A 14,122-nucleotide genomic window follows, 5' to 3' on the forward strand; every position below is an offset into this window, starting at 1 on the left:
TGCAGTAGTGTATAATTTTCTTTGCACTAATTCTGAGACTTACAAGCAGAAATCTTAATTTATCTTGCATAGATGTTTCTGCTGTGGTGGCCAATGAGCCGATGTGACATTTACCCGTCGTACAGCGTTACAACACGTCTCCATACTTGTTTCATTGCTCACCACAGCGTGGGAATGTAGACTGTAACGTCCTTGAGAGGAAAAAAACAGATGTGTGAGTTTTTTTGTTGATCTCGCGATAACACGACTCACTCCAATGGGTGTCTATTGTGAGAATTTTCCTGTTCACGCGCGACTTTACAACTTTCCCACGCCTGTTGTTTGGGCGCCTCGTCGTGGCTCCTGCCTCCCACACTTTCTCACCCTTTTGGTGCCCTCCCGCTTTCGCCGAATTCGGACCAAACTCCTCCTTCTGCTTCTAGTCTGGTTCTGTTGGCCCTGGTGGTATGGTGATAGTGGGCTCGGTGTGGGGTGCCCTTAGGAGGGGTCTCGCGATTGTTCGGGGAGGGAGGGGGGCGTTTTGGGGAAAATGGCGCCCGTTGTTACCGGGTAAGTGGGGATAACATTGTGTAAATGTTTGCTTCCTTATTATTGGTGCTGCACCTTTTGTTTGGCGTGCGTTTGAGGAGGTTTTGTGACCCAGAGACGTGTTCAAACAAAGTTCCGGTGGCAGTACATTTGCTTTTGGACCTGCCGCAAATGGATACACACTGTCAAACTATGTGAGCTAGTTTCTGTCAATCCGCTTGGAATGTTTGCTTGCTTCTTTTGCTACTGCGAGACATAACTTAGATTGCGCATGCATGACTAAATATTGAGATTCGCTTCGTGGAAAAACAACAGTTTACTTATTAACATTAGCTTTAAGTAATTTATGCAACTTTTGCCATTCATCCCGACTCAATGCTTCGCCTGATAATACATTTGCAAATGTGCATGTTTTCATGAATGTATTTGTACGTGCATAATAATTACCCTGCCAACATTCTCCCTGGGTTATTTTATTTTGCAGGAAGTTTGGTGATGTGTGTCAACCTCAACGGTTAACGAGGTAAACAACACACGCACACACACAAAACTGTTGTGTTATTGTGTTAGGGTGTGATGTAGGACGGAGCTCCATAATAATGAGCTGTTTGAGTGTACATATGTTAATGTGGTCTTTTTGCAGGGAGGCTATGAGACAGTACTTAAAGGAAAAGGACGATCAAACAGTCCTGATTCTGCATGCGAAAGTGGCACAAAAGTCGTACGGAAATGAGAAAAGGTGTGTGCATTTGTGGTTTCACAGAAAGAAAAAAAAAGTTTTATTTGAGCAATGTTGGGCGTTTTTAGGTTTTTCTGCCCTCCACCGTGCGTCTATTTGCTGGGCAGCGGCTGGAAGAAGAAGCTTGAGAAGATGCAGAAGGAGGGCTGCACAGAGCAGGAGGCTCAGCCCTGCGCCTTCATCGGCATTGGTAACAGTGAAGTGGAGATGCAACAGCTCAACTTGGAGGGGAAGGTGAGAACACTGTTGAAAATATGAATGCAATATAAAGTACTGGTTCATCATGATGTAGCTAATGGGTGTACTTTTAGAGGGAAGTAGAACCAAAACAAACTTCAAGTTGTGTTTCACTTCTACTTGCTCCTTCCGTTCCCTGGAACAGAACTTTTGCGCTGCTAAGACCTTGTACATCAGTGACTCAGACAAAAGGAAACACTTCATGCTGTCAGTGAAGATGCTATATGCCAATAGCGCGACTATTGGAGTCTTCCTCAGCAAGAGAATCAAAGTCATCTCCAAGCCTTCAAAGAAGAAGCAGTCATTGAAAAATGCAGACTGTGAGTATAGACATAAAACACCATACGTATGATATTTTTGGAATGAATTTGATAAAGGACCTATTTGTGTTTCACAGTGTGTATTGCGTCGGGAACAAAGGTAGCTTTATTTAACCGTCTGCGATCGCAAACAGTCAGCACCAGATATCTTCATGTGGAGGGTGGAAACTTTCACGCTAGTTCCTTGCAGTGGGGGGCTTTCTACATCCACCTCTGTGAGTCCTACTGTACACTTTGAATGGTCAAGTTGTGTCTAGATCTCTTCCCTATCTCCACATGCTCTTTTTTTTTTCATGTCATGATGTCACATATCATAATGATGCTTTTTCTCATTTTGTTCAGTGGACGATGACGAATCTGAAGGAGAGGAGTTTGCCGTGAGAGACGGTTACATTCATTATGGCCAGACGGTCAAACTGGTGTGCTCTGTTACTGGCATGGCACTGCCCAGATTGGTATGCATGCATGTCACTTCACATAAACTCTATGAACAATGGAATTAGGTCACCTAGCCAACTTTCAGGAAGTCAAAATCATTGTGGAATGTGTCTGCCTGGTCATTTCTGGGCATTCATTCATAAGAACATGTCTGAGGTCACTCATAGACAGCCAGTCTCCTATGTCCAAATCAAGAAACAATCTACATTCTTCTGCATCAAAGTCTTCTGTGCGTTGATCGATGCTAGCATTGTCCAAAATATCCTTGTAAAATGAGAATCTAAGCACGAATGGGTCTCCAATTTCTAATTGAATTAATTCATTAAACAGGTGTCCCAAAAGTTCAACAGAAGTTACGAGGTATACTGTAATGACGTTTGGCCATCTACCTTTTAGTGAGAGTTGCTGTTTCTCTAATGTTCCACTCACGTGCCTTGCTTCCTACTACTTCACATGTGCTTTCCCCCCTCACCCCATCGTTTCTAAGGTCATACGCAAAGTGGATAAGCAAGCAGCATTGTGGGACGCAGACGACCCGGTGTCACAGCTCCACAAGTGCGCTTTCTACCTGAAAGACACAGAACGGATGTACCTCTGTCTCTCACAGGATAGAATCATTCAATATCAGGTAGGCAGCTAAAGAAATGCACTTAATGGACTGGTTCTAATTATGGCACTTCAGAGTGCTGTACTAATGTTCTGTTCCTTTTGTCTCGCTAAATTAGATGAAAAAAAGCTATGTTTTGCTTAAATTGCTTACAATTTGGTAGCTAGGCTTAAGTAATTTTTTTGTGTGAACATAAACGTAAAATTCTTTTTTTTGCTTTAGGCTGCACCAGCCATCAAGGAAGCAAACAAGGAGATCATTAATGATGGCGCCTGCTGGACCATCATCAGCACAGACAAGGCTGAGTATACATTCTATGAGGGCATGGGCCCCGTGACCACTCCAGTCACTCCTGTGCCTGTGGTGGAGAGCCTGCAGGTACACACACACACAATGTGGACTATGTGCTTTTTGTTGCCTTTAAAACATTTTTTTCCCCCGTTTTTTTTCTTGCTGTGTCGTTCAGTTAAATGGTGGAGGAGATGTGGCCATGTTAGAGTTGACTGGGCACAACTTTACCCCCAAATTAAGGGTGTGGTTTGCAGATGTGGAGGCGGATACCATGTACAGGTATGTGAGTTGTGATTACCAATTTACACGACTCGAAAAAAAATTAATGATATCTGACATTTATCTTAAAGTTCAGGATGGACCTGTGTGACATTTGTGTGTGTGTGTGTTACAAGATGCGGCGAGAGCATCCTGTGTGTGGTGCCAGACATTTCGGCTTTCAGAGAAGGCTGGCGCTGGGTGAGGCAGCCAGTGCAAGTCCCGGTCACGCTGGTCCGCAACGACGGAATCATCTACGCCACCTCTCTCACCTTCACCTACACATCGGAACCAGGGCCGCGACCTCACTGCAGTGTTGCCGAGGCCATATTGAGGACGCACACCTCCTCTTCATCAGCAGCATCCCAGACCTCTTCATCTTCACCTTCCTCTTCACTGAGCGCACTCGCAAATGGCCAGGTGGCTTACAGTAGTCGTGACTCAGGCATGTCGTCGGTGTCATCAGCCGTTTCCATGTTGTCATCGTGATCCTCATGTCGAGCGTGTTATTTTTGAAACACGCACAATGACTTTCTGCGGAGGACCTGAAAGAACACTTGATTGAAGAGCAAGTGTTTGGCGGTTTGTGGAAAAATGACTGGTTATCGCCATCTAGTGGAGTGTTTGGGACTTACATACACCACTGAGGCAGTTGGAACTCAAGACAGGGGCATGTGCCTTTCAGTTCATTTAAAAACTGCAAAGGCTAAAATCACATTGTACAAAAGTGGTGATTTGTTGTGCGCAAGGAACTGTTGCTGCACCAGTTTTTGTATAGAGAAGTACAAAAGATTGGACTATTGTTTGTATTCCTGTTATGTTTTACAAGCTTTTGCTAAGGTACAGTTTACATACCATTCACATAGAAATTTAGAATCTATAGTTAAATGTTATTTTGATTGCATTATTTAGCAACATGAGCAGGACATTATATTAGAACCACCTCTCGTTACGATGCAGTCACTGCACATTATAAACAAGAATAAACATATCGTTACGTTGAAATTTCTGTGGCAATTAATTCAACCGAGGGTGTTCCGATCAGTCTCAACCATGAGTGAGCCCTTCTGATACAAATTACGATCACATGCATTCGCACTGGTAATGGGTCAAATTAGATTTTGCATGAGTTCCTTTTCAAGGACTGGGTGAACCTTACTTAGCTTAGTCCTGCAGGGGCCCTGTTGGGCATGGCTAGATGTGAAAGCTGTGCCTCTATTTTTAAACTGGAAGTCAGATTGCTGGAATGAAACCTTACACTTTGTTAGGCTACTGTTAGCGCGACAAGGAGTCTATTTGCGCCCTTTGTGCTATTAATGTTCCTGCATAATCATTTGAGTTCGGCCAGACTAGATTGTGAAGCATGTGTGCTGAATTTGATCATAAAAATGTAACATCGCCAACATCTAAGCAAAGTTAAGTTATAGTTAGACAATCTGTAAAAATAGCGTCATCCTAGTCACCCACCCTGCAAAGCCATGATCTGTTATTCATCTCATGACTTTTATGTCATCTAAATCAGTAGTATAATCCTAAAACAAAACGGAAGGAAAAAAATCCAATGTGCAAATGGCAGTCAGGGCATCAACTGTTTACAACATTACATATTTGGGATGGGGGCTGGCGTGTGAGGAAACCTAATAATGTGATGAGAGCTTGTTTCTGGACTGAGACACTCACAGACAGAGAGGGAGAGGTGTCTTGAGGTCTTCACACTGCTGGGAAAGAGGACGGAAGTACTGGATTTGTGTGATCATACAGAGTAGATTCCAACTAGTGAAGACTGGGAAACAGGATTAAAAATATAAAGTGCTCATCTTCTGGATGTTATACCGTTGTGTGATTACCACAAAGGACTTCAAGATGGAATCGTTTCTGGATGCGCCAACCTCGGATTTTTAAAATGGTCGATGGAATATAACTCCAATAATTTTCTGGAATTACACTGGGGAATGTTTTAGGCACTGTCCAGTTGCCTTTTGGTACTTTTTTTTTTTTAATCACACAGTCTGCAATTGATTTTTGTTTTCCCAGAGTTCATCAACTTTTGAAATGCTGCCCTTGTTCTTGTTTTCATTCCTCTGTTTTTCTGCTGCTGTTTTGGTCGCTGAGCAAAGTGCCGGTGACCTGCAGGGCGTCAGCCTCCCCAGTGGGGGAACAGGTTTCAATCCAGGGGGTAAATTGACTAAATGAATCACATTCCTTTCATTGTATTCCACACAGTAAAGCGTGACTCCAAAAATGCAAAAAAAAAATTTAAGTATTGCATTACTTTTATTTATTTTATTTTTGTAATACCTCAAATCGTTCCATAGTAAAACATGGGAAAGATGATTTAGCAAATAATACCTTAAGCAATTTCAAATCATCCATGCAGCAGTACATTCAAGTCGGTCCACAATTATTTTCTGAAACACCTTTTTTATTTGCTTAATTTAAATTCAACATACAGACAATGGTCATATTTACACAGAGAGGCAAGCATCTCTGGTTCATGGTCCTTGCTTCATGTCCTCGTTTAACAAACAGCCCTTTTAACTTGTTGTCTCTAACTGCCCAGAACACTCCGATGAATCACAGAGACAAAAACAGGTCGTGACTAACAGCAAAACAGTAAGCTGTAGGTCATTTTCCCGTAGAGTATATTAAGTTTTCTGTATTACGATCCCAATTTAGGAACACGCTGTACAGTTCAACTCCAATCCAGAACAATTTGTTTTGATATGTTGAATGATTTACAGCACACATATTTTTTTATTAGAACTCGCTCGTCAACTAGTCTACAAGCTTGTCCCTTACTTTATGATTATTATTATCATTATTGATGAATTGGTAGAATTTTTTGACTTGGATTCATTTGCACTTTGTAACCTTGTAGACCCCTGCATGGTGGTGTCTCCACCATGTGGAAGTGAGGCCGATCGCTACAGCTTGGAGGCCCTGCGGAGCATCCATCAGATGATGGACGATGACAAGGATGGAGGGATTGAGGTGGAGGAGAGTGTGGAGGTAAAATCTTTTAAATCCTTATATATTTCCATGTTGTCATCAGTTGCAGAAGTCCTACAGGATAAAGTCAGTGCAACGGCAACAGGTGCTCTGGCTGAAGAAAGCTGCAAATGCTACTTCAAGGATAGCAACGGTTTATCTTGGCTTTTGGCGCTGAGACAAATGTGGTTTGCTCTCATAGACTTGCACTAATAGGAGATTGCAGCACATAGATCAATTCTTAAAAACGTAACATGAGTCATCAGCACCCAAACGGCACTGTTTGTTTTTCCATCATGCATTTTAACACATTCACTTGACATTGCCATATGTGATTGAAGCGATTGCACTTTCGACTTCCAGAATGCAATTCTAAGCCGTATTATGTAAGAGCTCGGGTTACCGTTGATGTAGGAGAGAGGGACATGGGCTCATCTTCAGTCATCAAATGAAGCCTTCGTTTTGATCCCGGGCTACATTTCTCCACGCACGTATGTCGAGATTCAGATAGCTGAATCGTAATATTCCGACACAGAAGTAGTGCATTGGTCCATGCTTAAAATGTTTCACAAGTGGAGACACATTCCCCCCATACCACAAATTCTCAACCTAAATATAAACAGATTCGGATATTAAAAATATACTTTTACAGTAAGACTTGGACACATAGATGGCGAGACACGTGTTATATATACATTCGCTAGAGACAGTTTTTTTATTTGGTATTGTTGCTCCATGTTAAAGGATGACTTTGACAGCATTGTTGTTAGTTCACAAAACTTGCAAAAAAAATTGTGCAGAAAAAAAATAAATTAGGAAGTCCAATTTAGATAATAACAATAATAATAATAACAATAATAATATACTGCACTTGATCAGATTAGTAATTTGGATGATTGTCTTTTTTGACTAGATGTTTTCAACCAGTTGCTGCTGACTGCAATCCCCTTGTTTTTTTTTCTTTTTTTAACATTGTTTTGTTGACACTCCTGCAGTTCATCATTGAAGACATGAAGCAGCAGCAGACCAACAAACATAGCCACCTGCACCGAGAAGACCAGCACATCACAGTGGAAGAGCTTTGGAAAGGGTGGAAGTCATCTGAAGGTGTTTGTCCAGACAATGAAAGCAAACTTGTGAAACTTTGCCATGTCTAACTTGTCGTCTCACTTCCTAGTTCATAATTGGACCCAAGACGACGTTATCCGCTGGCTCAGGGAGTTTGTCGAATTGCCGCAATATGAGAAGAACTTTAAGGACTTCAAAGTCAATGGAAACACACTCCCAAGGTGATTATATGTCCTGCCCGAGTAAATATCTGAAAACACAGAGGGAAAAAAAAAGCTTCTCTGTCTTTTCTCTAGGATTGCAGCCAATGAACCTTCATTCCTGAGTGGCCATCTCAGAGTCCAGGATCAGAGGGACAAACAGAAGCTCAACATTAAAGCTCTTGATGTAGTGCTGTTTGGGCCACCTACACGTAAGGATGAACGCTTGTCTTGTTTTAGTTTCTCTAAATTCGAAGGACAACTAATGACAATGATGATTGAATTTTTACTTTCTGAGACCTCCAGATATTTTGCAAGTCTTGAATAATCAATTCCTGGATCAATAAGTTTCCTAACTCTAGCTTGAAAATTTGTATTAGCATTCACGGTACATTAGGAGCAAGATACCGCTTCATTTCAGCTGATATCGATTACTATGCAAAGAAGCAATTCACCACTTATCCACAATACATCCAAAATAGATTGTTTTCAATCATAACCATTCTCTTTTTGTTTTTGCTCACAGGTCCCCCTCACAATTACATGAAAGATCTACTGCTCATTGTGTCAGTAGTGATGGGAGTTGGAGGCTGCTGGTTTGCTCAGGTGCAGAACAAAAGCAGCAAGATCCACATAACCAAGATGATGAAGGATTTGGAAAGTTTGCAGCGGGCTGAACAAAGCCTCCTAGACATGCAGGAACAGTAAGGAAAAAAGTCATCCCTTCATCTCCGAGAACTGACTGACATCAAAAGTGACGGTGTGACTTTTGTCATATTCAGACTCGAGCGAGCCCAGGAAGAGAAACGTAATGTGGCTGAGGAGAAACAAAACTTGGAGGAGAAGATGCGTGATGAGATCATGGGGGCACAAGAGGAAGCCCATCGCCTGCAAGCGCTGAGGCAGGGGGCCGTCACTGAGCTAAGCCGCCTCCGATATGCAGAAGAAGAACTCGTGCAGGTACCGGACGCAAATTAGGTCAATGTATAGCAAACAACGGAAAGCTGACAACTATCGTCGCCTCAGGTCCGTGGAGCGCTAAGACAGGCAGAAAAGGACATGCATGCCACTTGGACTGCCTCAGAAGTTCTCCAGCAGTGGCTCCAGTTGACCCATGAAGTTGAGGTTCAGTACTACAATGTCAAGAAACACAGTGCTGAATTACAGCTTGCCACAGCCAAAGAAGAGGTGATACATGAAGTATATCAAACTGTGTCAGAAAAGTTCCAGGATTGCTATATATTGCAAACTCTGAAACGACAGACAGCAAACAAACACATTTACAAAGCGGTCCTGAGACTTTTCTGACACACCTCCCATGCATAACAATTAATATTGACCAAACATTTCAGCCTGTTTGGTTTACTGAACATATAAACATATCTGCTTGCATACTTTAATTTAGGCAGAAAAAATTAAGAAGAAGCGAAGCTCTGTGTTTGGGACTCTCCATGTTGCCCACAGTTCATCTTTGGACCAGGTTGACCAAAAAATTCTAGAGGCAAAGTGAGTATAACTGTAGTTAGGTTTTACTTGAAAGTAAATTGATCTAAACGTCAATCTATCTATCTCCAAAAGGAATGCCTTGTCGGAGGTAACAGCATGCCTGCGGGAGCGTCTCCATCGCTGGCAACAGATTGAGCGCATCTGTGGCTTCCCCATCATTAGGAATCCCGGCCTTCCCAACCTCACTGCTCTGCTCTACTCAGACTCACTTGCTGCCAGTTTTCCCCGAGTACCTCAGCCATCTTGGTTATGCCACAGCTCAGTTCATGGCTCAATCGAAGACCTGATGGAAGAGTCTATCCTAGGTAGGGTACTTTTCATATTTGGGTTTTGGTTGGGTTATGCTGATTGGTTTGTCTTGCTACAGTTCCCGGGGCACCACTTAAGAATTCTCCTCGGACCCGAACGTCTACTGTACTGCGGTCACGTCGCCACGGTGTCACCCAAGCACCAACCACTCTCATCTCGTCAGATCCTGACCTTCTCATCCCGATTCGGGCTTCTTATGCTTGTTTCGATGAGGATGACGGAGTCTTTCGTAAAACCATTAAGAAACAGTAAGTCCTTTCATGTTCCGATACACAAATTCTTTATTTTATGCTTTCATCCAAATTGGCATTTTTTCTTGTCCTTGTTTCACTTTCCAATAGAGACTCCCAAGAAAGATTCTCAGATTCTGACCATTCCACTTCTTCTCATAGCAAAATGTACCCTTGTCCCACTGCTGATCCCTCCCATAGAAAGCTCTACCATGACGAAACAGAACTTCTTCCAGAAAGGTGTGTGACAAAGCCTGTGAGTAAAGAATTGGAACCTGATGTTCAACCTCCGGTTCGGAAATTTTCCATGGAAGAAATTCCTGTAGATATTTCCTGCAGGAAGATGGCTACTGATAAAGCTCTGGACAGTTCTTTGGAAAATCCTCCGATGGTGATGTCAAAAGATGGCTCTTTAATTGAAGTGTCTTTCAGGAAGCGATCCAGAGATAGGAGTGAAGTTGTTAATCGAAAGGTATCGTCCAATGAATTAGATTCCGAATTTCCATCCAGCAAACTAGAGAGAGAATCGATAGAGGACGTTACCGACAATCCGTCAAGGGGTAAACCTCAAGATCGAGGTGATATACCGCTTGAAGTCAAGAAAATAGTTTGGGATGAAGTAGAGGCATCGAAATTTGGACAAAAGAAGTTATCGAGATCTATAATGGGGGCTTCGGTCGACAGTGCCTCGAGAAAGCTACTTGAAGGTTCCGAGTATCCATTTGACTTAGTCGGCAGAAGGATTACGAGAGACTCAATGGGAATGTCCTTGGATGGAAGTTCTAGGCAGCTTGATTGCTCTGTGAGGGGGATGGCCAAAGACAAAGTGCTTGAAGTGCCTATAATACCCTCAAGAAAAATCTCGAAAGAGGGTTATTTTGCTGACACGGCATCCGTAAAGGCTCTACCCAGAGAGGAAACAGAACATATGCAGTCTACATCTTCAATAGAGAAGCAAGATTTTGGTTCAGAACCATCAATAAGTAGGAGGCAAGGTAAAGAGGAGTGTGAAGCATCTCTAAGGCGGAAAACACCTCGAATACCAAGAGATGAGAAGTTTGCAGAAGAAAATACCATTCGGGATAGAGTCGAGTCACTTACAGAAACACATCGTCCTCAAATGGTGAGGGAAGAATCTGAAGATTCTGAATCAAACTCAGTAGCAGGTGAAAGCGAGCGGCCAGATCTTACAATGACCTCCAACGTGCCATGGAAGTCATCTGCGAATGTTCTTGCAGCTGGTCCATTGAGCCAGCTTGTTTACGATGGAATCCTGGAGAAGTCCTGCACCTCCATGGCAGAAACGCCAACCAGTCTTTCTGCTTCGACTCCCAACCTTCCCCAGAGCTTCCCCAGGCTTCAGGCAGAGTCCGAACCACTGGTGGCTCCAGTAAGAGGCACCTCCCAATCCACTCCATCCTCGACTGAAGCTAAAGATGACAGAAACAGAGATAAAGAAAAAAGCAGGAAGTCCCTGAAGCTGAAAAATCTTTTCAAAAAGAAAAATGAAGCAACGGCAGAGAAGATACAAAGTGGTCTACAGAAACTCTGACCATGGCTTGAGGATACTTTTGTCGTATCTGGTGTACATTGGCACTCATTTTTAGAGTCGAAACATCAAAGCGATATTATCCCATCGTCTCGAATAACCTTTTTTTGGCCCTCAGGAAAATTTACGATTTGACTGTCATGACTTTTACCGCCTGCTATACTTCACTTGGTCATTTCATAGATGGACCATAAAAAGTTGAGCTCAGATGAACTCCGTGGTGGGTGCTTGGGGTGCTTTGAGGTGCTTTGGGGGAACGAAAGCGCACACTGTGGCGGCTGTGTCGCAGGTCCCAAGAATATTTTTTTATTTCATGTGTGGCTTAGTGTTTGAGAACTTTAAACATAAGATATATCTCAGGCAGCTTTTTTTAGTGCTATCTCATAAATAATGTCCACCTTGATAACCTACAATGAATAAGCTCCAGCCACTGCATGAGGAAATTTTAATTTTTAAAGAAATACGTCAATTAGATTTTCCTTGTCTTACTGTTATGGGTAATACTTGCTCTTTTACTTTCTGAGGCCAATGTTTGATTATAAATATTTATTAAATTTATAATTTGATTATAAATTCCTATGAGGCCATCTACATGTTTACTCGTTTGGAAAGCACACAAGATTGGATATGAAAAAGGAGTCAAAGCGATTTTGTTTGGGGTTTCAACATTTTTTAAGTTTTAATGATTGTTTTGCTGTTGATAAAAATAGGCCACATTATGAAACTTTGATTAGATGTCATCTGAGATTGTCTTGATATTTTAATAATACCAGTCGTGAGGCGATCACACATTTTTACATTGGTATGGTTAGGAACAAACCATAGGCAGGGAAAATATTGGGGTTTTCCATGTTTTGTTAACTTCAGAGCCATAAATTATTGAATTTATTACTTACTGGAGTAAGAGTAAGAATAAAAGTTTGAGCAAGGTTGGTGTCCTTGACATTAGCACCTCCCACCCCCCAAAAATAAAAACACTGAAATTAAAGTTTACCTTGCTGATAATTGTATTAATTTATTTGTTGTTTACTTAGCGAAGATTTTTTTAGGCAACATTTTCTTCACACAAATGAAACAGTACTACCAGGAGGGAAATTCAGGCCAGTCTAGTTTTATCTATGAACTTTATCTAAGATAGGGCAAGAATCCCGTTATTTCTCTATCATTTGATATATTTCTTTTGTATTTTTTTTTTTTTTGGGGGGGGGGGGGCATTTTGACATGAGTTGGTTGGATACTTTTGTACAACCTGTATCTGGCTGTGGATCAGTGATTAAGTTGCAGGGAATTCATCTTTGATTTTTAAGTCAAACGTGACACAGAAGTCTTACAATGCACAGCAACTAAAGGTGCCCTTATATTATTGACAGATTAAAACACAAATATATGAATAATTGTATTCATATTCACTCATACTTTTAATTCATTATGTTTGTTGCTTTATAATTTGTCTTGTACACAATGGCCAATATTTTTTGTATTTTCACAGAAAATTTTGAATATTTGAGTCAAATTTTTGGAGGACACCCATTAAACATAATTTACTACTTTATGTTTTGCAGCATTAAATAACTGTACGTATATGTTTGAGTGAAACTTGAAACATTATTTAATTGAAGGATCAATGTGAGCTTCGCTGTTTACAAAAATACGTTTATGAAACAGCTCACTATGATGTTTGATTGTTTGGAAACAAAATTTAAGTTTTTATTTTGATTATATGACAATTTTCTTTGTTTTATTATTTGAGGCCTACAATTCTGACTGAACTGTAGAAAGCCAATATCATTGATTGCTGCTTCCCCACATTGTTAAAAATAAACGTAGCAATTGTGTTTGAAAACATCATGAATGTTCTACATTTTGTACATTTTTCCCAATCAGTTGAGCAACATGAATAGGTAATGCAGTGAAAACACAAAAGCACCTTCAACAAAATATGTATTTATTTCCGACACATACAATCACCACGATTTCAATATTATTGCATTTTTTTTCATTAGACGTTAGGTTGCTTTTTTTTTTTAATCTTAATAAGGGATGTTGAGCGTATATATCTACTAGCTTGATAAGTCATTCATCGTTTCTCCACCAGGGGGCAGGAGTGCTATACCTGTTAATGTTTAGGGTCTTTTGAGGACCGCATTTGCCCACCGCTGACCTAGAGTTAAATTTAGCACTTCAAACGTATCTATCTATATTGATCTACACTAAATTTACTTAAATCAACACCTTTACATTTACGGATTTTACACGGAGAGACAGTTAAAACAAAGTAGTTGAAATTTTAACACTGCATCAATGCATCATTATTAAAATATTACACAATTCAGAGATCCTAAGTAGAAAAAAAAATTCCTACTTCTTTTTCAAGTAGTTTTCACCCCCATTTTTTACTTCAACACGGTCCTTTTCTGTGGTTATTAAATCATAACACTTTGTATTTCGCATAGCTGCATTTCCAGTGCACGAAGTAGAATCAATCTAAATGATGTCAACGTACATGATTTCAATCAGTTAAGCCCACTTAAAATGAATGACAATCAACTTATGGTTAACATGTGAGCCAGGCGCAGTGCAGCTAAACGAAAAGTGACAGGCCTTCTACCAAGGTCTAGTGTGATCCAGTCATCCACAATGATGACTTTGATTCATTAGCACTGACCACACAGTATAAAGTGGGACGCACAGATGCCACTGCTGGCCATACTCCAGACAAAGACACACACACACACACACGCTTTTTAATGATGTTCCCTGATAACAAAATAGATTACTGGGTCCTCACTCTCAGTATGCTTCGGTCCATCTATATCACAAAAGTTGGCAGAGACTTGGCAGCTTCGTAACTAAC

At 41.1% G+C, this 14,122-nt stretch overlaps 2 protein-coding genes across 3 annotated transcripts; both read left to right on the forward strand.

Annotated features, from left to right (window-relative positions):
* Positions 1 to 295: 295 nt before the first annotated feature.
* On the forward strand, positions 296 to 4,423 carry LOC119119636 (recombining binding protein suppressor of hairless-like). 2 transcript variants are annotated; one of them, XM_037246124.1, is made up of 11 exons: positions 296 to 549; positions 1,013 to 1,051; positions 1,172 to 1,267; positions 1,336 to 1,501; positions 1,650 to 1,824; positions 1,902 to 2,039; positions 2,167 to 2,279; positions 2,750 to 2,890; positions 3,092 to 3,247; positions 3,336 to 3,439; positions 3,556 to 4,423. In XM_037246124.1, the coding sequence occupies exons 1-11, from the start codon at positions 530 to 532 to the stop codon at positions 3,905 to 3,907; spliced, it is 1,500 nt and encodes a 499-aa protein (XP_037102019.1). In that variant the 5' UTR covers positions 296 to 529; the 3' UTR covers positions 3,908 to 4,423. The 2 variants fall into 2 exon arrangements, with proteins under 2 accessions (XP_037102019.1, XP_037102010.1); XM_037246115.1 differs by lacking the exon at positions 296 to 549 and adding an exon at positions 557 to 722.
* A 299-nt stretch (positions 4,424 to 4,722) lies between these two features.
* On the forward strand, positions 4,723 to 11,714 carry LOC119119621 (stromal interaction molecule 2-like). The gene is made up of 12 exons (XM_037246090.1): positions 4,723 to 5,594; positions 6,297 to 6,427; positions 7,402 to 7,513; positions 7,584 to 7,695; positions 7,771 to 7,886; positions 8,201 to 8,378; positions 8,457 to 8,634; positions 8,701 to 8,862; positions 9,080 to 9,180; positions 9,253 to 9,485; positions 9,548 to 9,737; positions 9,831 to 11,714. Exons 1-12 carry the CDS (start codon positions 5,471 to 5,473, stop codon positions 11,269 to 11,271), a joined length of 3,078 nt encoding a protein of 1,025 aa, XP_037101985.1. The 5' UTR covers positions 4,723 to 5,470; the 3' UTR covers positions 11,272 to 11,714.
* Positions 11,715 to 14,122: the final 2,408 nt, after the last annotated feature.

The sequence above is a fragment of the Syngnathus acus genome, chromosome 1, assembly GCF_901709675.1.
Source record: "Syngnathus acus chromosome 1, fSynAcu1.2, whole genome shotgun sequence".
Lineage (NCBI taxonomy): Eukaryota > Metazoa > Chordata > Actinopteri > Syngnathiformes > Syngnathidae > Syngnathus > Syngnathus acus.

Excerpts from the sequence above, each read along its gene's own strand:
- LOC119119636 (XM_037246115.1), top strand. The coding sequence starts at position 574 with ATGTTTGCTTCCTTATTATTGGTGCTGCACCTTTTGTTTGGCGTGCGT. Across the intron at positions 1,052-1,171 it reads CAACCTCAACGGTTAACGAG|GGAGGCTATGAGACAGTACT; the intron begins GTAAACAACACA and ends GTCTTTTTGCAG. Across the intron at positions 1,268-1,335 it reads TCGTACGGAAATGAGAAAAG|GTTTTTCTGCCCTCCACCGT; the intron begins GTGTGTGCATTT and ends GGGCGTTTTTAG.
- LOC119119621 (XM_037246090.1), top strand. The coding sequence starts at position 5,471 with ATGCTGCCCTTGTTCTTGTTTTCATTCCTCTGTTTTTCTGCTGCTGTT. Across the intron at positions 6,428-7,401 it reads AGGTGGAGGAGAGTGTGGAG|TTCATCATTGAAGACATGAA; the intron begins GTAAAATCTTTT and ends ACACTCCTGCAG. Across the intron at positions 8,863-9,079 it reads TTGCCACAGCCAAAGAAGAG|GCAGAAAAAATTAAGAAGAA; the intron begins GTGATACATGAA and ends ACTTTAATTTAG.